This window comes from Lampris incognitus, chromosome 15 (assembly GCF_029633865.1).
Source record: "Lampris incognitus isolate fLamInc1 chromosome 15, fLamInc1.hap2, whole genome shotgun sequence".
Lineage (NCBI taxonomy): Eukaryota > Metazoa > Chordata > Actinopteri > Lampriformes > Lampridae > Lampris > Lampris incognitus.
Window position 1 is genome coordinate 24,709,315 of NC_079225.1, and position 25,149 is coordinate 24,734,463.

General features: G+C 42.7%; 1 protein-coding gene across 2 annotated transcripts in view; it reads right to left on the minus strand.

Annotated features, from left to right (window-relative positions):
- Nucleotides 1-2,483: 2,483 nt before the first annotated feature.
- hbs1l (HBS1-like translational GTPase) overlaps nucleotides 2,484-25,149 on the minus strand; it is a 46,442-nt gene continuing 23,776 nt past the window's right edge. The window contains exons 9-18 of one of the 2 annotated variants that reach the window (XM_056294559.1): nucleotides 20,751-20,897; nucleotides 12,250-12,324; nucleotides 11,560-11,677; nucleotides 7,366-7,434; nucleotides 7,145-7,249; nucleotides 6,850-6,940; nucleotides 6,540-6,648; nucleotides 6,202-6,302; nucleotides 5,611-5,755; nucleotides 2,484-4,689 (exon numbers count right to left, since the gene is read on the minus strand). In XM_056294559.1, coding sequence (XP_056150534.1) covers nucleotides 4,678-4,689; nucleotides 5,611-5,755; nucleotides 6,202-6,302; nucleotides 6,540-6,648; nucleotides 6,850-6,940; nucleotides 7,145-7,249; nucleotides 7,366-7,434; nucleotides 11,560-11,677; nucleotides 12,250-12,324; nucleotides 20,751-20,897 — 972 coding nt within the window. In that variant the 3' untranslated portion in view covers nucleotides 2,484-4,677. Of the gene's footprint in view, nucleotides 4,690-5,610; nucleotides 5,756-6,201; nucleotides 6,303-6,539; nucleotides 6,649-6,849; nucleotides 6,941-7,144; nucleotides 7,250-7,365; nucleotides 7,435-11,559; nucleotides 11,678-12,249; nucleotides 12,325-20,750; nucleotides 20,898-25,149 lie in introns of those variants that run through there. The other variant, XR_008811418.1, reaches the window with a different exon arrangement.

Sequence of the window (25,149 nt, forward strand, 5' to 3'; positions counted from 1 at the left end):
ATATTATCTTATATTTTATATCAAATGTGTGCGTATGAATTAATTAATTGTAAAGTGCTTTGAGTGGCTGTTGCAGCTAGAGAAGTGCAATATAAAATGCAACTTGATTGATTCATTAATATAAGATATAAAACAAAATCAATATTATCTTATATTTGGAAGTTTAAAAAAAAGAAGGAAAATGTTAGGCCAAAATCAATGTTACAAGTTTTCTCCATCTATGTTGTGAAGTAATTTGTTTTCATCTCCGTCAGTGAATGCAGAAACTTGGAAACAGTGGTGTTTAGCAATAAATCAGGACAGATACAAATAAAGCAGTGGTTTTAGACATCTGCATCTGTACCAAGCATCACAGCTGCAATATAATAATAAGTAAACTCCACTGCTGGAAACTAAGTCATATGGTGGTGTTGCTATGAAATGCAAAATACCAGTACTGGTGTCAGCCTTAATTGACCATAGAAGTTATTGGTTACCAGACATCAGCAAAAATTTCACTATTGTGCATCCCTAAAATACATCCCCAACTCAAATCCAGTTTTCCTCATCCATGTATGGGTGTGAGTTAACCTCCTGTTTCCTTGTCACCCTGTTAGCTCCACGAGGAGCTGTCATCTGTCAAGGAGATGATTAAAAGACCACCTCCCACCATGGCACCTCCTGCACCCATTGCCCACCTCAATCCAGAACTAATGAATGTCATTCAGAAACAAACAGTTCAGACCCAACCTGTTAACCTTGCTGACAGAGAGACGGCGTACACTGATGCTGTTCAGCCAGCTGTTAAGAGTGCTGATGTAGGGTGGACATAGTATATTCTGGGGACATTAACGCCAACAGGTGTGGTTATTTAACTTAAACTAGTATAATTCTCCATTTTGGTAGGTCAGCATGTCAAAGTACCTCTATGTGTGCAGGAGCAGCTAAAAGTTCATAAGACTGTTCAGTGCAGCGACTGACCAATTGCAGATAAAATGGCGGATTTTGCGTTGGGGTCTATGTGGCATCACCACTGGCATCACCACCGTCATCATCCTCCTGCTCTTCATCGGCAGCAGTGTCAGAATAGTCATCCTCAGTATTACTACGAATCATTACCATCGTTGGCTCAGTTAGTGGAATGTCTTCAAAACGTCATTCATTCCTAGAAGCCCTATAGGACTATGACCACCATGTTGAAGTTCTATAGCATCCCAATGGGGTTTCTAAGATGAGTCATCCAGGTTTATATTAATAATAATCATACCATCATCTATACACACAAACACTGCCTCATTCAGTGTTGGTAATCCATCCATTATCCAAGCCGCTTATCCCAATCGGGGTCGCGGGGATGCTGGAGCCTATCCCAGCAGTCATTGGGTGGCAGGTGGGGAGACACCCTGGACAGGCCGCCAGTCCATCACAGGGCCGACACATTCACACCTAGGGACAATTTAGTAAGGCTGATTCACCTGACCTACATGTGTTTGGACTGTGAGAGGAAACCCATGCAGACACGGAGAGAAGATGCAAACTCCACACAGACGACGACCTGGGACAACCCCCAAGGTTCGACTATACGGGTTCGAACCCAGGACCTGTGTTGGTAATACTCCATCTTATACAGTCCAAGTGATTTTACCTTCTCCTTTTTTTCCCCCTTTTGTCTCCCTTCTTCTTACCCCCATTGGGCAGCTGACACCTCCTCTCTGGACAGTGTTGGCCTTCCACAGTGGCGCAGGGTGACCTGGTGATCTCATCCCTGCCGATCATCATCAGCCATGTCACCGTTGACCACCTCCCATGTGCCAACTTTCCCTCTGGCTACACCCCCGGTGCACCTTAGGGCTTCCACATCTTTGTAAGTTTAGAAAATTCAACAGAATATTATGGGAGTCTGTTTTTTTTTTTTTGGGGACCAACAGAAGAACAGAGAACCTTATCTAACTGACCATCTCCTGCTTTCTCTCCCTATACACACTATTTAATAAAAATAAAAAAAGCCATTTTACCAAATGTAAGACACATTAGTGTCCCAAGTCAATAAGGGTTTAAGTCATAATACATCTGAAGACAGTCTACTGGTTTGACAGTCTGTAAAATCTCAAGTCATCCTCTCTTCATACAACTGATGGGAAACTGACTGAGAGGAGACTATGAACTTTCTAGACAAACACATGAGATACACCTGTTACACCAACCCAGGTACAGAGATCTCGTCGATACAAGCCTAACTCTCTTATTAAGTGAAAAGTCACTGAAGTGAACATTTCGCCTCAAGTTAATCAATGACCTGCCAAATGGTGATGAGGAAAACCTTTCAGAGCGGGGAGAACGGCTCTGCTGAATGAACAGGAAATCCACATCAAACCATTGCAAGATCTCCCGCACGAGCCTTGAAAATTGTCGCCAAGGGTTTTCATGAACTTTCGGACATGAGTGCGTTTGACACTGTGTAAAGAGACTGTTTAAAGAAAAATTAAACTCAAGGAAATTCAATGTCATGTGCAAGTCAACACCACTTTATTCACATCATCACCACCAGCTTGTCTGATTCCACCCATGAAGAGAATGACCCCCCATCCCAGACACCAACCTTGTCCACAGATCATCTATACATCAGCCCCTTCTAGACTGAAACCTCCCTGGGAAAAGTAACTGAAGCATGTACCTTTGATAAGACAAATGAGGTTGGACAGATGGAGAACTTGGGTCACGTTTTCCATATGGCCACTCAAGCTTCCCTTTTATTTTCAAAAAGTCTTACCACGCGGTGTATCTGTCCTCGGTTTGAGCGAACAACCTTGGTGGAGTTTGTTCAATTGGCTTCAACATTTGAAAAGCAAAAATTCTTGAGCGATACAAGCTAAACCGATTGTGGTAAACTGAGATTAAACAATTTGACTTTGACTTGTGCTTAAAAATATCTTTGAAAAAAGCCTATTTCATTCTTATGTTTAATGTTTAATATTTTAATTAATCTAATTGTTTAATGACATCATCAGTAGACGTCCGCTATTGTTTCTCAACGGAAAAAAAAACATACTGCTCTTCTCCATGTTTTACAATTTCTTCAACTTTAAGCCGGTCTTTGAAGGCATCGTTGGTATGTAATGTAAATCGCAAAGTTTATTTCTGTTAACGAGGAGTATTCGGGGTGTATGTGAACTCAATGTTTATTTAGCATGGCCGTTTTGTAAAGAAAGAGCTGACTTGCATTTCGGTTAACAAGTCTGATTTCTACCTGAATGGATAACATATTTAACTGGATAGAATTTATTACTAAAGTTGTAACAGTTTATCCATCTCTTCTATAATTCCCAAATAAAGAGACATATTTCAGTATCACGAATGGCATATATCCTTCAAGTCATTTTAAAAATATGTTTCAACTGTAATGACAATACTTGTGTATTTTGCACAAGTTATTTTCTTTCCTGCCAGTCAAATTGTTTATCATTTCATTGTATGTATTGTATGTTTATTTCCCAGTTTTACCTTACTCCATCTGACTTCAGTAAAGAGAGTGATCTTGAGCCCTCTTGTCAGCATGGTCATTTTGGAGAGGAGTTTAATCTGACTTTTGACTCCTGCAAGGTGCTGGAGGTAGAGGACAGGACAGTCCTCTACCTATTGAATTAATTAATTTAATTTAATACCTGTTAAATGAAGCATTTTTTTCCATTCTTATCTACATGAGGACTTTTGGGTCTAGGTTCCAGTTGAAAGACTGAGTGTGAGTCTTAACAATCGAAGATTTTCGATTTTTATGGCACAAAATATATGTTGGGTATTCTGTCCTCGACACCTGTCCTGCTACTACAAAACATCTGGAAATTGTTGAACCCTAGACTGTTTAGCTCCAGATGAAAGAGACTATTGGAAGCTTTGATTCATAATGAGATATATGATAATGTGCAGGTGATGATTTTATACTTAAATGTTGTATTAACTTTTTATTGTCTACCCTGCTTTGTTTTGATTTTATACTGTCTGATACAGCGCTGCTTGTTTTTTTTTTTTTAACTGTTCTGTAAGGTATCCTTGAGTGCTCTGAAAGGCGCCCACAAATAAAATGTATTATTATTATTATCATTTATATGCTATGCATACAGTACAGCAAGACTAAACCTCATGGCTGGCTGACACTGACACACCTTCACAACCACTTTTGTGAACTAGTTCATATTCAATCCATGGTAAAGGACTGACGATAGCCTCTCCAACCTGACTATAGTGAAGCACATTATTTCAACAAATACAATTCAGGTCTGTAGTTTAGCCTGAGAGCCAATTACAATATTTAGCTTGATCGAACTTCAGAAATCAGAGAAACAGGATTTCTCCTCGTCGGGGGAGGGAACAGGCAATTTGAGGTTGGTGTTGTAGGAGTGGTGGGCTCTGTTTACTAGAGGGGGGACGCGTTGTGCGATGCTTCACTATGACATCAGTACAGATGCTGCTGTGACATGTGATCGCATAGCGGCACATCTTGCTACAATGTCATCAACAACGCTGGTTGTTGTACTTCGTGTTTGTCAGAGCTGTTAGGTGAAGCAGCTGGATGGAGAGATGGATGGATGTGAAGGTTTGAGCTCATGACTGACGCGTCTCTTCGAAAATTGCACTTGGCTTGCAGCTGCATGCAGTTGCCTAATCCGGTCAAGACTGGTTCGGTCTGGTTGGAAACTGTTGTCATTCTTTGATCTGTGGATGTAGGAAATGCAGAGATATCAGCTGTGTCATTCTTAATGACTGAAATAAGGTGACTGTTCAAACACAGGCAGCAGAGGGGCTCCTCTAAAAGGATTGTGAGACCATATGAGCAGTTATAGGACCTTCTCCATAAGAAAAGTGATCCATGGTTACAAAAGTCTTTGTCAGATAAACTCTGATGGGGAGCCTTTTGACGTCTCAGCTAAATAAAGGTTTTGTTTTTTCATGGAGAATATTGCACCTGTTTAGCCCTCAGGTCATTCTTCAGTGTTTATACCAGGCTAAAAAAAGTGAAACAGAGAATGACTGATGATGAAACTTTTTTTTTCTCCACTTTTTTTTCCCTCCCCAATTGTATCCGGCCAATTACCCCTCTCTTCTGAGCCATCCCGGTCGCTGCTCCACCCCCTCTGCTGATCCGGGGAGGGCTGCAGACTACCACATGCCTCCTCTGATGCATGTGGAGTTGCCAACCGCTTGTTTTCACCTGGCAGTGAGGATTTTCACCAGGGGGATGTAGCGCGTGGGAGGATCACGCTATTCCCCCCAGTTCCCCCTCTCCCTTGAACAGGCGCCCCGATCGAGCAGAGGAGGCGCTAGTGCAGCAACCAGGACACATACCCACATCTGGCTTCCCACCCGCAGACACGGCCAATTGTGTCTGTAGGGACGCCCGACCAAGCCAGAGGTAACACGGGGGTTCGAACCGGCAATCCCCGTGTTGGTAGGCAACGTAACAGATCGCTACACTACCCAGACGCTGAAACTTATATTTTTTATAATGTAGTGAGACATTGACTAGCATCTCAGCCGTTTGCTACAGCACATGATCTGAAAGTTGCTTTGGCCTAATGACTGCAGCATGCATTGACATTTCTGTTTTAAGCTACTTTGAGTTTGGTTTGATTTTACCTCTGTGACCACCCCAGCAGCGATGGTGGAGCCTACATATCGCAGCATGAAGCGGCCCAGTTCCTTATAGTCCTTGTATAGCTCCAACGAAACTGGCCTCTGGGTCTGGATCTCCACAATGGCGTTCATACCCTTCCCCAAACACCTTAAACAGGCAGGTCACACAATGAATCACCATCTTAACTGAGATTCAAACTGAGATATCTCCTGGATCTATTTTCCACTTCTTCTTTTTTCTACAGATTCAGCATGAAAAATGCAAAATGTTTTCTGTATTTCTGTGCGACTTGGGCCATCTTAAAGGGAAAATTGTGTGGTGGGTCAAATTGCAGTCCCCTAAGAGCCTATTCTGCTTCGAAAAAAGAAGGGAAAAAAGGATCTGAGCAGTGTAGGAGAACCTGAAAAACACTGTGAGTCAACTTTTATGAGGTAATGTAGTTCTATCAAAAATCTTGCAACCCAAAACATGGGTGCAGCACTAAATTATTATCAGCAGAAAGCGTCAATAATACATTGAGCTGCAGCATTCAAGAAGAGCCTGGTGTGAAAGTACTCAGTACAACACTGCAAATGCTCTGCAATGCCACTCACTTTGGTTTCTTCTTGAGGACCTCACCACTGCTCTTGTGTAGAACACTGACAAGCTTCCTTATGGTGGCTGGCTCACTAACTGTCTGGTAATGCAACAGTACCTACACAGAGCGTGCGCGTACACACACACACACACACACACACGCATATACATACATACATACATACATACATTGTCTCACTCACACACACACACAAACATACGGATACAATACTCTCTCAATAAGTTGCACAAAAAGATGAAGAAAAAACGTAACCAGACAGCAACAAACAGGTACGATGAGAGAAAAGTCTCAGCAATATGATTTTTTTTCTTTGGTGAGCGTTTGAGTGCTTACAGGGAAGCCTTGTGTGACAGGGACCTCGATATTAAAGATGAGGACTCTGGCTCTGAAGCGAGTGCAGACTCGAATAGGCTCCTTTGGATCACAAAACACACAGCCCACACTGGAGGGATGCAAGGAGCATAAAATTCAATAAACATTACATCAGTCGTACATAATACAAAAAAAATAAATAAATCACACATTATGCAAACTGCAGTATGGGCAACAGATCTCTGCATTTAACACAGCCAGGTAGTCATGTTGTGGGAAAGGGAATTGATATCGCTATTGCAGATAAGCCACCAACTGGTAAATTGTTTACTTGATCTTAATGATGTCCATGCCAGTGACAGTGAGGCTAACGTGGTCTCCTGCAGCAGCCCAGTCCAGAGGCTCATCATGTAAGGTGATACCTACATGATAAGACACAGACAGTGTGTAAGCCACCCGCTTGCCACAAGAGGGCAATACTGTATCATTAGCAAGATGCCTGCAGACTCGGGTACAACCTATTCAACCATGTCCACAGGTGTAAACATGCTGATGAGAACACAGACACATTAAGATGCACGTACAGTCACTCACGTTTGTCAAAATGTAAGCATGTCAGCATATACCTTTTACACTACAGGTCTCATTGGGAGGCATAGCAAGAATCCTGTCTCCTGTCTGGACATATCCCGCTTCGATCTTCCCTGTCACGCAGAAGCCCGAGCCCTGGTCTGCAAAGAGAGAACACACTGTTTTTGATCTCTGTCATAAAAAATAACCAAGTACATGGGAAATAAGCAGAAAAAAAAATCGGTGGTTTGAGTGTGTGCTTGTTTGGGTGTATCACCTTTGAATACGTCTGAAACGCACAGCCTAAAGGCCTTGTCAGTGGACCGCTGTGGGGATTTGAAGGCATCTTCAGAAGGGGGAAAACAATGTGGACAGAAGAGCAAGAAAACCGTGAGAACAAGAAACTCATGTGATTCTTAGTTTTGATATTCAGTGATTCACCCACTTTCCCTGTAACCGAAAGTAATTCTGTGGCTTTATCACAGGCTGGAGGCCATCTCCTTGCATCAGCTTTTTTTTTTTACTGACAGGAACGTTGTTTTCAGGAAAAAAAACAGAAAACACATATAAAACAAACAAACTTGGGCAAGATGAAGCACATTTATTTTAATGGTTTGTTGGCGCACGGTGCAAAAATATCCACTTCATTAAATTACTTAGTCTAGTATTGAGTCAAATCTTTTTTCTACAAACAGAAAAATCTTTAATATATAGTTATATACACACACACACACACATAGTAATGTTCTTCTGTATGTCCTCCCTCACCACATCCATAAACAACCTCATTGGCCTTCTTTTTTCCCCCTCTTCCCTGGCAGCTCCATCTTCAGCATCCTTCTCCCAATATACCCAGCATCTGTCCCTCTAATATACTCGTTCCTAATCCTGTCCTTCTTCGTCACTCCCAATGAAGATCTTAGCATCTTCAACTCTGCCACCCCCAGCTCCACCTCCTGTCTTTTCATCAGTGCCACGTCTCCAAAATATATAACATAGCTGGTCTCACAACCATCTTGTAAACCTTCCCTTTAACTCCTGCTGGTACTCTTCTGTCGCAAATCACTCCTGACACTCTTCTCCACCCACTCCACCCTGCCTGCACTCTCTTCTTCACCTCTCTTCCTCTTTTTTACTACTTTATTAATCCCCCATGGGGAAATTCTTTCTCTGCATTTAATCCATCCTAGCTGTGTAGCTAGGAGTAGTGGGCAGCCACCGTGCAGCACCCGGGGACCAAGTCCAGTTCTTCTTTCCATTGCCTCGGTCAGGGGCACAGACAGGAGTATTCACCCTAAAATGCTTGTCGTTTTGATGGTGGGGGAAACCGGAGCATCCAGACAAAACCCACCTTAGATATGGGGAGAACATGCAAACTCCACACAGAGGATGACCCCCAAGGTTGGACAACCCCAGTGTTCGAACCCAGGACCTTCTTGGTGTGAGGTGACAGCGCTAACCACTGGGCCACCGTACCGCCCCTTCTGCACTCCCTGTTACTTTGAACAGTTGACCCCAAGTATTTAAACTCATCCACCTTTGCCACCTCTACTCCTTGCATCCTCACCATTCTGCTGTCCTCCCTCTCCTTCACGCATATGTATTCCGTCTTGCTCCTACTGACTTTCATTCCTCTTCTCTCCAGGGCATACCTCCACCTAGCCAGGCTCTACTCATCCTGCTCCCTACAGATCACAATGTCATCCACAATCATCATAGTCCACGGAGACTCCTGCCTGATCTCGTCTGTTAACCTGTCTATAGCCATTGCAAACAAGAGAGGGCACAGAGCCGATCCTTGATGTAATCCCAACTCCACCTTGAACTAATCTGCATTCTTACTGCACAACTCACCACTGCCACACTGCCCTCATACATAGCCTGCACTACTTTTACATACTTCTCTGCCACTCCCAACTTCCTCATACAATACCACACCTCCTCTCTTGGCACGCTGTCATATGCTTTTTCTAAAATCCATGAAGACACAATATAACTCCTTCTGACCTTCTCTATACTTCTCCATCAACACTCACAAAGCAAACATCACATCTGTAGAGCTATATAGCTATATATATATATCAATGTAGATGCAGGAAAAAAACCCTAATACATAGCAGTACAAGCTTGTTTCTTGCGTCATGCACTGATCAGCTGCCAATGCCATTGGCAGGTATTACAACCCATTGGTTGTAATAGTTCAAATGTTTTCCTCTCTCATTGGTTGCTGTCCACCAAAATTAGGGGCGTGACGTGGGGCAACGTATACTGTGTGTTTTTCTTTGTTGAACCACATTAGCAGCTGATGGGTATGCAACACACAAAACAAGCTTGTACTGATATGCATTAAAAGTTTTTTTCCTACATCTATATATATATATATATATACACTACCGTTCAAAAGTTTGGGATCACATTGAAATGTCCATATTTTTGAAGGAAAAGCACTGTACTTTTCAATGAAGATAACTTTAAACTAGTCTTAACTTTAAAGAAATACACTCTATACATTGCTAATGTGGTAAATGACTATTCTAGCTGCAAATGTCTGGTTTTTGGTGCAATATCTACATAGGTGTATAGAGGCCCATTTCAAGCAACTATCACTCCAGTGTTCTAATGGTACAATGTGTTTGCTCATTGGCTCAGAAGGCTAATTGATGATTAGAAAACCCTTGTGCAATCATGTTCACACATCTGAAAACAGTTTAGCTCGTTACAGAAGCTACAAAACTGACCTTCCTTTGAGCAGATTGAGTTTCTGGAGCATCACATATGTGGGGTCAATTAAACGCTCAAAATGGCCAGAAAAAGAGAACTTTCATCTGAAACTCGACAGTCTATTCTTGTTCTTAGAAATGAAGGCTATTCCATGCGAGAAATTGCTAAGAAATTGAAGATTTCCTACACCGGTGTGTACTACTCCCTTCAGAGGACAGCACAAACAGGCTCTAACCAGAGTAGAAAAAGAAGTGGGAGGCCGCGTTGCACAACTGAGCAAGAAGATAAGTACATTAGAGTCTCTAGTTTGAGAAACAGACGCCTCACAGGTCCCCAACTGGCATCTTCATTAAATAGTACCCGCAAAACACCAGTGTCAACATCTACAGTGAAGAGGCGGCTGCGGGATTCTGGGCTTCAGGGCAGAGTGGCAAAGAAAAAGCCATATCTGAGACTGACCAATAAAAGAAAAAGATTAAGATGGGCAAAAGAACACAGACATTGGACAGAGGAAGACTGGAAAAAAGTGTTGTGGACGGATGAATCCAAGTTTGAGGTGTTTGGATCACAAAGAAGAACGTTTGTGAGACGCAGAACAAATGAAAAGATGCTGGAAGAATGCCTGACGCCATCTGTTAAGCATGGTGGAGGTAATGTGATGGTCTGGGGTTGCTTTGGTGCTGGTAAGGTGGGAGATTTGTACAGGGTAAAAGGGATTCTGAATAAGGAAGGCTATCACTCCATTTTGCAACGCCATGCCATACCCAGTGGACAGCGCTTGATTGGAGCCAATTTCATCCTACAACAGGACAATGACCCTAAACACACCTCCAAATTGTGCAAGAACTATTTAGAGCAGAAGCAGGCAGCTGGTATTCTATCGGTAATGGAGTGGCCAGCGCAGTCACCAGATCTGAACCCCATTGAGCTGTTGTGGGAGCAGCTTGACCGTATGGTACGCAAGAAGTGCCCATCCAACCAATCCAACTTGTGGGAGCTGCTTCTGGAAGCGTGGGGTGCAATTTCTCCAGATTACCTCAACAAATTAACAGCTAGAATGCCAAAGGTCTGCAATGCTGTAATTGCTGCAAATGGAGGATTCTTTGACGAAAGCAAAGTTTGATGTAAAAAAAATCTTATTTCAAATACAAATCATTATTTCTAACCTTGTCAATGTCTTGACTCTATTTTCTATTCATTTCACAACATATGGTGGTGAATAAGTGTGACTTTTCATGGAAAACACAAAATTGTTTGGGTGATCCCAAACTTTTGAACGGTAGTGTATATATATATATATATATATATATATATATATATATATATTTATATACATACACCCATCCATCCGCTTATCCTACTTAGGGTCGCAGGATGCTGGAGCCTATCCCAGCAGTCATTGGGAGGCAGGTGGGGAGACACCCTGGACAGGCCGTGATGTGATCTTGAAATTTGTGAAATAATAACTTTTAATACTGATATTCACTGAAAAAGGACGATCAAATAAGGGGAAATTGCACTTTAAGCAAATTATGTTATCCTGGTGCTAGGTTTTTTTCCACTTGTAATATAAACAAGATTTTTCATTTCCATATGGATTGCCATTTCTATTCTCAATGAATTCCATTTACACATTTGAAGGTGACCCATGATGGAAATGATGACCCATGACCCTTACATGGCATGTATGAGTGTCATTTTCTCATGACACATTGTTCATGGCATGTTGAGCCATGCTAGTTTGCATTACCAATCTGCTCGAGCAGGCAGGGTCCAGAGTACCAGGCAGTGAGCTCTGGGACAGAACTCCTGGTGGTGAGGTTCTCTCCGGACAGGCCGCTGGTGGGGATGTAAAACACGTCAGAGTCCTGAAAGAATGAAAAAGAAACACTGGTTCTAACACATCTCAGTAGGTAATAATCAGAGGTGAATACTTCCTCTAAGATTATTGACCAAGTGATTTGAAGTTTAATCCATCCATCCATTATCCAAATCGCTTATCCTAAGTAGGGTGGTGGGATGCTGGAGCCTATCCCAGCAGTCATTGGGCGGCAGGTGGGGAGACACCCTGGACAGGCCGCCAGTCCATCACAGGGCCAACACACACACACACACACACACACACACACACACACACACACACACACCTAGGGACAATACATGTCTTTGGACTGTGGGAGGAAACCGGATCACCTGGAGGAAACCCATGCTGACACGGGGAGAACATGCAAACTCCACACAGAGAACGACCCAAGACGACCCCCAAGGTTGGACAACACCGGGGTTCGAACCCAGAACCTTCTTGCTGTGAGGCGACGGCACTAACCATTGCACCACCGTGTCGCCAATTGAAGTTTAATATGCTAATGAAATACACAAGAAAACTGAGTAATAACTTCATCACAAGCCAAGTCAGACTTGGGATCAACTGTAAACTTACCTTGAAACCTGCCTGTTTCAGGAAATGACCAAGTTTGGAAAGAATTTCCTTGAACCGCTCTTGTTGCCAGTTCACCTGTTTCACACACACACACACACACACGCACACACACACACACACACACACACACACACACACACACACACACACACACACACACACACACACTGGTAAACATACAAGCACAGGGAACTTTCTTTCCAGCGTCACCCTGGAAAGAGAATAATTCAGCTATGTGGCAGGAACTGTGGGGGAAAACCAAAAAAGACAAAACACACAAGCACATGTACATGCACATATAAAGAACCACCAGGCTTCTTTTCCTCACAGCATCATCTGGAAAAATTAAAATCAAATAATCCTAATAACCTCTGAAAACAAGCATGGTAGAGTTCAAACGTGTTGGTTTCAAATCCTTTAAAGAGCAGGGTAACCAAATTGACAGATTTGCTTCAAAATACTTTATAAATGTGGGCGATGTATTGCTGTTGACATGTTAAAACGTGTTGAACCATGTATAGAACTGATTTGTGGAGTTAGACCGTTTTTGGGTATTTTTCCCGTTTTCCTTTCTTGATTTTTTGGCCGGCTTCCTTGGTGATGTTGCCGTCTTCCTTTCGGTGCCACACCCCCAGAGTCTGAAACCAGTGGACGCTGCAGATTTTTACTCATTTTTGAAGCTTTGTTTTATATACTTTGCAACATTTTTAATCATACAGAATTGGCTGGGTGGTTACTAATATGTTTTCCTGGGGTATGGGTATCCCAAAACACAGATTTGAGCTCAGTTACCTGACACTTTAACTTTTGTTTTGTAGGGCAGCTGAACAACCGTCTACATACAAAGGTAATTGCCATGTTCCCCAACGAGGACAGTTTATCTTGTTTAACGTTAGTTTTACAGCAGCGGGCTCAGGCTGATGTAAATCAGTCAGCAGGGAACAATGTTCATGATTATCACAAGGCGCACTTCCCTGCATGGATAATTGTCAGTTTGCTTAGCTCTACAACCAGAGATCCACAGTTGGCTTTTAAAGTGGATTGCTAACGTTTCAGATGGCATCTTTATTAAGCACCTCCATTTCCTACCTTGCTCTCTATATTGGCTAGCAGCTCAATTTGCACTTAGTCCTGTGTTTTTACTTTTTTTGTTTGTTTACTGTGTTGAAAATTTGTAGCGTTAAAATTTGTTTAAAAGAAAAACAGACGGGGGCGTCCGGGTAGTGTAGCGGTCTATTCCATTGCATACCAACACGGGGCTCGCTAGTTCGAATCCCCACATTACCTCCAGCTTGGATGAGTGTACCTACAGACACAATTTGGCCGTGTCTGTGGGTGGGGAGCCAGATGTGGGTATGTGTCCTAGTCGCTGCACTAGCATCTTCTCTGGTCAGTCGGGGCGCCTGTTCAGGGGGGAGGGGGAACTGGGGGGAACAGCGTGATCCTCCCACATGCTACGTCCCCCTGGTGAAACTTCTCACAGTCAGGTGAAAAGAAGCAGCTGGCAGGGCGCCCGGGTAGCATAGCAGTCTATTCCGTTGCCTACCAACACGGGATAGCCGGTTCGAAACCCCGTGTTACCTCCAGCTTGGTTGGGCTTCCCTACAGACACAATTGGCCGTGTCTGCGGGTGGGAAGTCGAATGTGGGTATTTGTCCTGGTCGCTGCACTAGCGCCTCCTCTGGTTGGTCGGGGCGCCCCTCAGATCGGCAGAGAGGGGGTGGCGCAGCGACCGGGACGGCTCAAAAAGAGCAGGGTAACTGCCCAGATACAACTGGGGAGAAAAAGGGGGAAAATTGGGGGGGGGGGCAGCTGGCGACTCCATATGTATCGCAGGAAGCATGTGGTAGTCTGCAGCCCTCCCTAGATCAGTAGCAACCGGGACGGCTTGGAAGAGTGGGGTAATTGGCTGGATAAAAGTGGGGAGAAAAAGGGGGAAAAAATCCACCCATCCATTATCTGAACTGCTTATCCTGCTCTCAGGGTCGTGGGGATGCTGCAGCCTATTCCAGCAGTCATTGGGCGGCAAGCGGAGAGACACTCTGGACAGGCCACTAGGCCATCTCTCTCTCTCTCTCTCTCTCTCTCTCTCTCTAACACACACACACACACACCTACCTAGGGACAATTTAGTATGGCCGATTCACCTGACTTACATGTCTTTGGACTGTGGGAGGAAACCAGAGCCCCTGTAGGAAACCCACACAGACACAGGGACACCATGCAAACTCCACAAAGAGGACAACCCAGGATGACCCACCAAGGTTGGACTACCCCAGGGCTCGAACCCAGGACATTTTTGCTGTGAGGCGACCGCACTAACCACTGCACCACCGTGCCATCTGGGGAAAAATCCAACAAAACAAAAAAGAAAAGAAAAATAGACTAATTTCAAAGTTAAATAATTGAAAGAAAAAAAAAAGAATGAAAAAAATTAAAAGCACTTCTCGGGAATAACATTGCAATAGATTCGCCTCGTGAAATTGTTTAATAAAATCAACGGCATGTGAAGAATTAAATTATTAGTGCTATACTTTCCAACTCATTCCCATCTGAGAGAATTTATGGGTGTCTATAGTAACAGAAAAGCACCCCACACAAACTCAAAAATCGCCAGGTGCGAATGGTCAGCCAAGTGAATTCTGTGACATTTTCTACACAGCTAACCCCCATTTTGGCAGCCATGTACTCACATTCACTGAAGTCAGGATCCCTCCCAACCACCCTAAACCAGGTGTGTATAGCATTACTGGCAAAAAAAAACAAAAAACGAAGATCCCTTAGACTGCAGATCCTACCGACCCATTTCTCTGTTAAACACTGATTATAAAATATTGGCCAAAGTACTGTGCCATCATCATGTCCTCTAATCCTATAGAAAAGGGTGCAATTTCATTTATATTTGGGCTAATCTCTAAATTAGACTGCCTGTCCCTGTCTAGAATTAGAACCGCATGAGAACAAGGCCTTCAAACAACAATCGATAAGGGAATTTGGGCTAAGATTTTGGAAGTTCACTCCTCCTCTATGTGTGCTTGACACTCTCTGATTCAATTTAAAGTGGTACATCAGGTGCATCATTCCAAATCTAAAATAGCTAAGATATACCCACAAATTAACCTTATATGTGATAAGTTTGTGGACGCAACACTGATCCAGATGTTCTGGCTCTGTTCCAACTTAGAGGGGCATTTGAAGGCTATTTTCAAAGGCCTCTCAACAGTCTCAACAGTTAAAATTGATCCAAACCCTCTTATTATGTCACTGTTTGGAATTATTCCTAAGGGGATGCAGTTACCTGCAGGATAAGGGATGTGCTGTCTAACCTGAAGCTTGAAAAAAAAAATCAGAAATACACTACGGGTTCTGAAAAGAATTTTGTTAAAGTGTGGAGATCATTTTTGACATTCTTTGAAGAACCCTCCACACGAGTACAAGAATAAATTAAAGCTGCAAGTGGCAATTAACGGGCCCTCGCACCTCACATGCGCCAGAGAGCGTGACAGCCACGGTAACATTAGTGGAGGCTGGTTTATTTATCTAACAACATACCATTTGTTTTTAGTTAAAAAAAGGTTTAAACTCCCTCATATTTCCTATATTCAAGCCAAGTAATTGTTATCTGACTATAATAGCCAATATTAGAATACACTTAAATACACTACATAGATTTAAAGAATGTACAGAATACACTATATACATTTAAAGCTACTTCAATATAACTGGTTGATGCGGACTTATCTAACCCCTGTCAAATTGAATAAATATAACAGCAATATACCTGACATGTTTTAAATGCAATGAGGCTGAAGGAACATTTTTGCATTGTATTTGGGAGTGTGACAAAATTAAGAAATTCTGGAGGGAGGTGATCAATACAATCATGATTATTTTGTCTGTAAATATCTCACTAGACTCCAAGATGATATTGTTACACGTGTATCCAACAGATCTCACCTTGAGAATTAAAGAATATAAATTTATTGATTTTGCTATACTGCAGGCAAAAGTACTGATAGTTTTAAACTGGAAGAACACTGTAGCACCTACAATTGGTACTTGGATTAAGAATATGGAGCACTGTATGTCAATAGAGAGAATAACATATACCTTGAAAAATAAATTGGGTGTTTATGAAGGAATCTGGAAACCATTCATTGAGTTTATAAAAAAATGAGATATAGGGGAGCTCTTACAGCAGGAAAACCTAGGACAGGGTACTTAAAGAATGTAGGGTACAAAGGTAAAGGGGTAGACTCCAGAAGGGGATGGGGGCATGTTTTGAAATTTTGTTGCAATGATGTAATTCTTTTTTTTTTGTCTATGTATATCTTTATTTTGTTAGAGGTACCACTGAATTGTATGATTGATTTTGTCATATGGTTGATATTCATTTTGGCTCTAAATACAAGGGAGATGTTAAGAGAGAACAAGTGAGTGTTGGGGGAATGGGGGGCATGTTTTGTTTGTTTGTGAAAGTTAAAATTTGCAGTGTAATTTGTTGCATAATGATACTGACATATATACAATGAAAACTCAATAGACATTGTTTAAAAAAAGAATACTTTCTAAAATGAATTGCTTGTGGATTTTTTAGAACTTTATATTAAAAACCATAGTGACATCTGTAGTGTTACAGGCCAAAATTGCCCCATATAGATCTAGGTTAGAAAAAAGGTAACAAGACCCTCCTTGTTCATAAAACCAAACTTTATGTTATTCAAAATAGCAGATGCAAATCGAATTTGACCATGAACAAAAAGTGTCTGTGTGTGTGTGTGTTTAAATATATACAATTTCATGACTATTAAACATTGCATGTAGGAGGCAAGTATCACTTCCTGTGTCCACTGTGTGGTGCTGGAAAACATGCACCATGTAATATACACTCACTGGCCACTTTATTAGGTACACCTTGCTAGTACCGGGTTGGACCCCCTTTTGCCTTCAGAACTGCCTTAATCCTTCGTGGCATAGATTCAACAAGGTACTGGAAACATTCCTCAGAGAGTTTGGTCCATATTGACATGATAGCATCACGCAGTTGCTGCAGATTTGTCGGCTGCACATCCATGATGCGAATCTCCCGGTCCACCACATCCCAAAGGTTCTCTTTGGATTGAAATCTGGTGACTGTGGAGGCCATTTGAGTACAGTGAACTCATTGTCATGTTCAAGAAACCAGTCTGAGATGATTCGAGCTTTATGACATGCTTCCTGCTGGAAGTAGCCATCAGAAGATGGGAACACTGTGGTCATAAAGGGATGGACATGGTCAGCAACAATACTCAGGTAGGCTGTGGCGTTGACACGATGCTCAATTGGTACTAAGGGGCCCAAAGTGTGCCAAGAAAATATCCCCCACACCATTACACCACCACCACCAGCCTGAACCGTTGATACAAGGCAGGATGGATCCATGCTTTCATGTTGTTGACGCCAAATTCTGACCCTACCATCCGAATGTCGCAGCAGAAATCGAGACTCGTCAGACCAGGCAACGTTTTTCCAATCTTCTATTGTCCAATTTTGGTGAGCCTGTGTGAATTTTAGCCTCAGTTTCCTGTTCTTAGCTGACAGGAGTGGCACCCGGTGTGGTCTTCTGCTGCTGTAGCCCATCTGCCTCAAGGTTCGACGTGTTGTGCGTTCAGAGATGCTCTTCTGCATACCTCGGTTGTAATGAGTGGTTATTTGAGTTACTGTTGCCTTTCTGTCAGCTCGAACCAGTCTGGCCATTCTCCTCTGACCTCTGGCATCAACAAGGCATTTTCGCCCACAGAACTGCCGCTCACTGGATATTTTCTCTTTTTCGGACCATTCTCTGTAAACCCTAGAGATGGTTGTGCGTGAAAATCCCAGTAGATCAGCAGTTTCTGAAATACTCAGACCAGCCCGTCTGGCACCAACAACCATGCCACGTTCAAAGTCACTTAAATCACCTTTCTTCCCCATTCTGATGCTCGGTTTGAACTGCAGCAGATCGTCTTGACCATGTCTACATGCCTAAATGCATTGAGTTGCTGCCATGTGATTGGCTGATTAGAAATTTGCGTTAACGAGCAGTTGGACAGGTGTGCCTAATAAAGTGGCCGGTGAGTGTACATTATATTGCTACATATCAAATGCAGAGCACACACTTTATATTTCATGTAAATCATAGACGTTTGTAACATGAGCCTTGACTTCCCGTTGCCATTAGGCAGTGCTACACAAGTGTGTTATTAATGCAGCAATACATTTAGTGGAGGTCGCCTGACATGCATATGCATTTTCAAGAATATTGGACGTTGCACGAAGGAGTTACATATAACTTCCTGTGTCCACTATGTGGCACTAGAGAACAGCCACTAATTATATGTCATGTGACTGTATATCATGTGTAGACCACACTATGTAAATGTCATGCAAATCAAATGATGTTTGTCACATAAGACTGACTTCCTGTTGCCAGTAGATGGCGCTACATACGTGTCATTAATGCAGCAATATATTCAGTGGAGGTTGCCTGATATCCACACGCATTTTCATGAATATTGAATGTTGCATGAAGTAAATATCATTTCCTATGTCCATTATGTGGCGCTACAGAACGTCCACTAATTATACGTCAGTTGCTGTATATCGTGTAGACTACACCATGTAAATTTCATGTAAATCAGATGATGTTTTGTTACTTAAGGCTGACTTCCTGTTGTCAGTAGGTGGCGCTATGATCATGAATATGACTCAATATGGGCATGTAGCTGTCCTCAGGTCTGGACTCTTATCAACCATGTGACATTTGCGCAAGAACGGACAATATAAATTCAAGTTACAATAGCTTCCTCTTTCATGGCGAAACATGTAAATGTCTCGCATCGCCATGGCAAGTGTTTCACAAAAATTCAAGATTTCCCCGACCTGGATGTGGTTAACCTGCTAGGCAGAGATCGAAAAAGTTCAGCACCTGCAGCTTACTGTTGCCAGTAGTAGGCGCTATAACGATGATTCAATATTGACAAGTAGGTGTGCCTGAACTCTTTTCAAGCATGAGAAATTTGAGGCAGATTGAACAATGTACAACAACTTCCTGTTTCATGGCAAAACAAGCAAATTGACTGGCACGCCATGTCAAGGGCGCTCCACCAAAACTCAAAAGCTTCACAATTTAGCATCACAAAGGTCTTCAGATGTCAGAGACCAAATTTGAAGTCACTGGTTAATTCTCTAGGGGGAGTTCGTTTAAGTACAACACCGGGAAATGGCAGAAACTGCGCAAAAATTGCACAGTAAATTCAGAATTGCTGACTTCCTGTTGGACTTAGGATATGGCTCTAATGTCTGAAAATGTTACATTTGCCTACCAAATTTTGTACGGCCACGTCAATTTCAAAGGTGGGGGCTTGACTTTGAAAATTGCTATGGGGCACTATGGAGGCAATTTGCTACACCCAAGCCCAAGTCCCATATCGCTATTATGAATCCCAAGGCACTTCTAGGCAAGACATGCCCCGCATAGCATTCAAGCGCTAGGATTGGCCAGGCGTCCATGTGCACGCGAGTGTTCCACTAAAAAACAAATCCGGTCACTCACGTTAGGTTAATGAGAGCTAGCTAGCTAACCTAACATTAGTTTGCTTGCTAGTGCTAGCTAAGGTAACGTTACTTTTCACTATGGAGATCATGATAAAAACCATCTAATTTGTATAACAACAACTAACTACAAATGTACTTTGAAAACATATGTTGCAATATATTACAATGAGAAGTGTTAAATGTCATCATTGGTGAGGCAGCAATCAATCAATAAATTAGAAAAGTAGCTAAGGTTAGTGCAGTAACTGCGGTTGCTTACCGTGCGGTAGGCGGTGAATGGGGGGACGCCTGGCCAATCCTAGCGCTTGAATGCTATGCGGGGCGTGTCTTGCCTAGAATTGCCGTGGGATTCATAATAACGCACCCATATCAGATATCAATGTTTGCCACTTCTGATACATGTGCAAAGTTTCATGAGTTTTCAAGCACCGCTAGCACCGCACAAATGCGTTTGAATTAAGAAGAAGAATAATCCCTGCAAATACAATAGGGCCTTCGCACCACTCGCTGCTCTGGCCCCAATAATGAAATTATCATGTTTTGACCCCTGACAAACACATGGATATGATTTTTGACATTCCGGGCCTGGACGTGCTGCTTCTGCTTGACCTCTCATAGACGCTTGTTATTTCCAAATGTCACTTCGCATTATTAAGTGCCTTGTATTACTATGGTCTTTCAAAGTGTACACTCTTAATATTTAATATACTTGCATACAATGTTGGACATTCCTCTATAAAGAGAAGCAAGTTTAACATTATTGAGTGACAGCAGGGGGTAGTGAATGTTTGCTGTGGGGTGGGAATGGTGTTCTTTTTGTATATTTATGTAAATCGTGAAACTCAATAAAAAGAACTTTGAAAGAAAGAAAAGCATCCCACACTTTGTGGCATTACAGTGGCCCTGGTCGGCACAGCTGGTCTGACCTGGTCCATTTTGTTGACGGCCACAGCTAGCTGAGTGACGCCCAGGGAGCGGACCAGCAACCCATGCTCCCTGGTCTGACCACCTGCCTCGAAGCCTGCTTCAAACTCCCCTCGACTGGCATCCACCACAAGCACTGCCACGTCGGCCTGGAGAGAAGGACAGACAGAGAAGGAGATCCATATAGGGAGGCAGACACAAACAATATTTTCTCACACACACACACATACTCAACTAAGAAAGAGAGTTGTATTGGTTAGCGCTTGAGGTTTTGCACCACGCCGTACATGTTGAATACAAGGTTGGCTGTCAACATTAGCCGGAGGACACGTATAAAGATTATGCAGTTGCAATTCACATATTTGCAAAATACACCATGAAAAAGCTGTGACAGACATTTTTAAAACAAATCAACTCAGCAGCTTAAGAATGAGTCAAGAACTTTTAAGTATTTTGTATTGCTTCCCACAATCCTGCCATTTTACATGCGCATTTTCATGGCTGTACAGACCTTTAAAAGACAGTCTACACCAGCGGTGGCTAACCATGTGCCATGGAGAGCCAGGTTTTCATTCCACCCCGACTCCACACCAGGTGATTTCACTGAGACATTCTCCCTCTTTGGCTGAAGGGTTGCTAATCAGTGAAATCACCTGGTGTGGAGTCTGGCTGGAATGAAAACCTGCATACACGTGGCTCTCCATGGCACATGGTTAGCCACCCCTGGTCTGCACCTTCGTAAGACAGTCTGTAATTTTTAAAGTGAAAGCAAGAGGTGTCGCTTTAGAAATACTTATGGATGTCATTGTATCCGCAAAACTATTGCTGTGCATGTGTGACACTATCTCAAAGTTAACGTTTGGGTGGATTTTTTCTTGTGAGATCAGACAGACATAGACAGTAACAATCAGTTCGGGTGGTTTTTTTTCTTGTGAGATCAGACAGACTGACTGACTGACTGACTGACTGACTGACAGACAGACAGACAGACAGACAGACAGACAGACAGACAGACAGACAGACAGACAGAGAGAGACAGAGAGAGAGAGAGAGACAGAGAGAGAGAGAGAGAGAGAGAGAGAGAGACAGAGAGAGAGAGAGAGAGAGAGAGAGAGAGAGAGAGAGAGAGAGAGAGAGAGAGAGAGAGAGAGAGATAGTTTTATTAGCCACACAACCAAGGCCAGTGGAATTTGTTTTTGGTACACTTTACACTCTGCAGCACAATACATACATGGACAACAACAGACACTCCACATATTATCACGAACAATACAGTTACACAATAACAGAAATAAACACATCAGGCATAACAGGTGAATGGTGGTATTTATGCCAATGGTGTGTGAGGAGGGGACTATAGCAAGGAATTCAGAGTCCTTATGGCTAGGGGAAAAAAACTGTTTGCGAAGCGTTTAGTCTTAGTTGACAGTGACCTGTAGCACCTCCGTGAGGGAAGGAGCGGGAAGAGGTGATGAGCAGGATGTGAGGGGTCGGAGATGATCTTTGCTCGCTTTGCAGGCCAGTTAGCATGTAGAGATTCAACTGAGGGGAGTGGGTAGCCTATGATTTTGGATGCCTCATTGACAATCCGCTGCAGTTTTTTCCGTGTTTGACTGTCTGTACCATACTGTAATAGAAGATGTTGTGATGGACTCGACAATCGCTGAGTAAAACAGAACGAGCAGTTGATGTTTGATCCAGTATTTTTTAAGCTGCCTAAGAAAGTAAAGTCATTGTTGAGCTTTTGCAATGATGCATTCAGTGTTAATTTTCAATTTCAGGTTATTGCTGATGCATGTTCCAAGGAATTTAAAAGAGTCGTGGTGGTGATGGGCTCTTCGTTCATTTGTATGGGTGTTTTAGAATTCAGCATGCATCGGAAGTCAATAATGACTTCTTGGGTTTTGGCTGTATTAAGCAGAAGATTGTTGTTTGTGCACCAAGTGACAGTTTGGTATACTTCAGTGCGGTACTGGGTTTCATCATTGTTGGAGATGAGACCTACAATGGTTATGTCGTCTGCGTATTTTATTATTTTCACAGAGCTATCCATGGATGTAAAGTGGGTGGTCTAAAGTGAGAAGAGCATGGGGGAGAGAACACAGCCCTGACGAGCACCTGTACTGAGGGTAAGAGGGTGTGAGGTTAGGTTATTAACCTTCACCCTCTGTGGCCTGTTCCACAGGAAGCTCCGAATCCAGTGGCATATGGCTGGGTCAATGTTCATATCCAAAAGTATGGTAAAGAGTTTGAGTGGGTTGATGGAGTTGAAGGCGGAAGGAAAGTCTATGAACAGGACTCATGTGTTTGGTGATTCCAGGTGTTGCAGGGCATGGTGCAGGGCTATGCTAACTGCATCCTCAACAGACCGGTTGGCTTGATAGGCAAATTGATATGGGTCCGTCATTGGGGAGGTGCAAGATTTCAAGTGTGACAAAATGATGCACTCAAATGCTTTCATGGCCACAGATGTTAGGGCAACTGGTCTGAAGTTATTGAGGCAGGTGATCTTTGAGGACTTTGGCACAGGAATGATGGTAGAGAGTTTGAAGCACTGTGGGACTGTACATTGACTTAGAGAGGTGTTAAATATGGTGGAAAATATTGGGGCCAATTGTGCTGCACAGTGGCTCAACAAAGCAGGACTGATGCCATCTGGCCCTGCTACTTTCCTAATGTTCAGCTTTTTGAATGTTGCTCTCACCTCATCCTTCTGGATGCAGAAGGGTGTGGCACTGGAGTAGGAGTAGGGGGGATGGCTGGTGCAATAGGTTTTTCAAACCTTACATAAAACTTATTTAACTTATTTGGGAGGTTATGGTCATTATCTGGAGGGGAGCAGGGACGTTTTTTGTAATATGTAATTTCCTTGAGTTTTTTCCATATTGCTCTGGAGTTACTGGAAGAGAATTGTTGTTCGAGTTTTGTTCCGTAGCTGGACTTTGTTTTTCTTATTGCAGCATGCAATTTATACTTGGCTGCTCTGTACTGATCCCTGTTTCCGTTTTTGTATGCCCAGTTCTTTTCTTTGTGCAGGAGGTGTAATTCTTTGGAGCACAAGGGTTTTTTATTGCTGTACAATGCCACGGTTTTTGGTAGGGATGCACATTTCGTCGCAGAACTTGATATATGATGTCACTGTGTCAGTGAGTTCATCGAGGGAGTCGCAAGCTGCACTAAATATATTCCAATTAGTGCATTCAAAACACTATCTCATAGTTAACGTAACGATCAGTTCGGGTGTTTTTTTTTTCTTGTGAGGTCAGGTTCACTTTGTCAGTGGGCATGCACTTTAACGTATAGCTATTTACAGCTTTTCTCCAGGGAGGAATACCAGGGGCGACACATGCTCTAGAGCAGTGTTTCTCAACCGGGGGTCCGCGGACCCCTAGTGGTCAGTGGTGTAATTGCAAGGGGTCCGTGAAAATAAAATATCTTTAAAAAAAAGATCCTATGACATAGATAGAAATAGGATTATTTTACTCAAATGTGACTGAGACCTTTATCTACCTAAACTATAAAGGGTAACAGGACTTTTTTCTCTAATTACATCTGTTTCACAAGTGTAATTTATTGTATTTTAATAAGAGATCTCGCTCCCGTTTGCATTGTTAAAAGTTACTGCATAAAAATTCTGTTGTTACATATATCTGAAAGTTACTGAATACATATTCTGTTTTGTTACATATATCTGAAAGTTACTGCATAAGAATTCTGTTTTGTTAACTATATCTAAGTTACAACTGAAAGCTCTTATTTTTGCCCCAAAGAGTGAATAAATGCTATAATGCAATTTAAAATGCAGTTTCTATCAAATTGCAACCCCCCTGCCCCAAGATCAGGTGGAGGGGTCCTCAGGGTAGATCAAAAATACGCAGGGGGTCCAGGACCCCAAAAAGGTTGAGAACCACTGCTCTAGAGCACCAGGCATGCAATGTGGAGTGTTTTCCCAAACTGACAAATACTTCTCAGACACTACATGAAGAGACAATAAGGGCTAAATGAAGGAGGACAGTCATTTGGGGAAAAGAGAAATGACATCTGTGCCCCAAAACACGACAGACAAACACACCCACGCTTGTAAGAAACACCTTTGCACACCCTACACCCAAAACCACAAGACCCCCCCCCCCCCAAGTCAAGAGGTGTGGTACATAAAGGCTGTGTCATGAGGTAGAAAGAAAGTGCTGAGTTATGGTGATGGAAACAATGTAAATGATACAGGGCTCAAGCCCTCCCCATATTTCTGATTTTAAAAACACAGGAGTCGGGCCAGCGGTGTGTTTTTGTTGTTGTTTGAAGGCCAGTGAGCCCCCCCCCCAAAAGGCCTTGCCCATACTCAGTCCTCAGCACACAATGCAGGGATCACAGTAAAAGACATCTACTAAGGGTGTTCAAAAA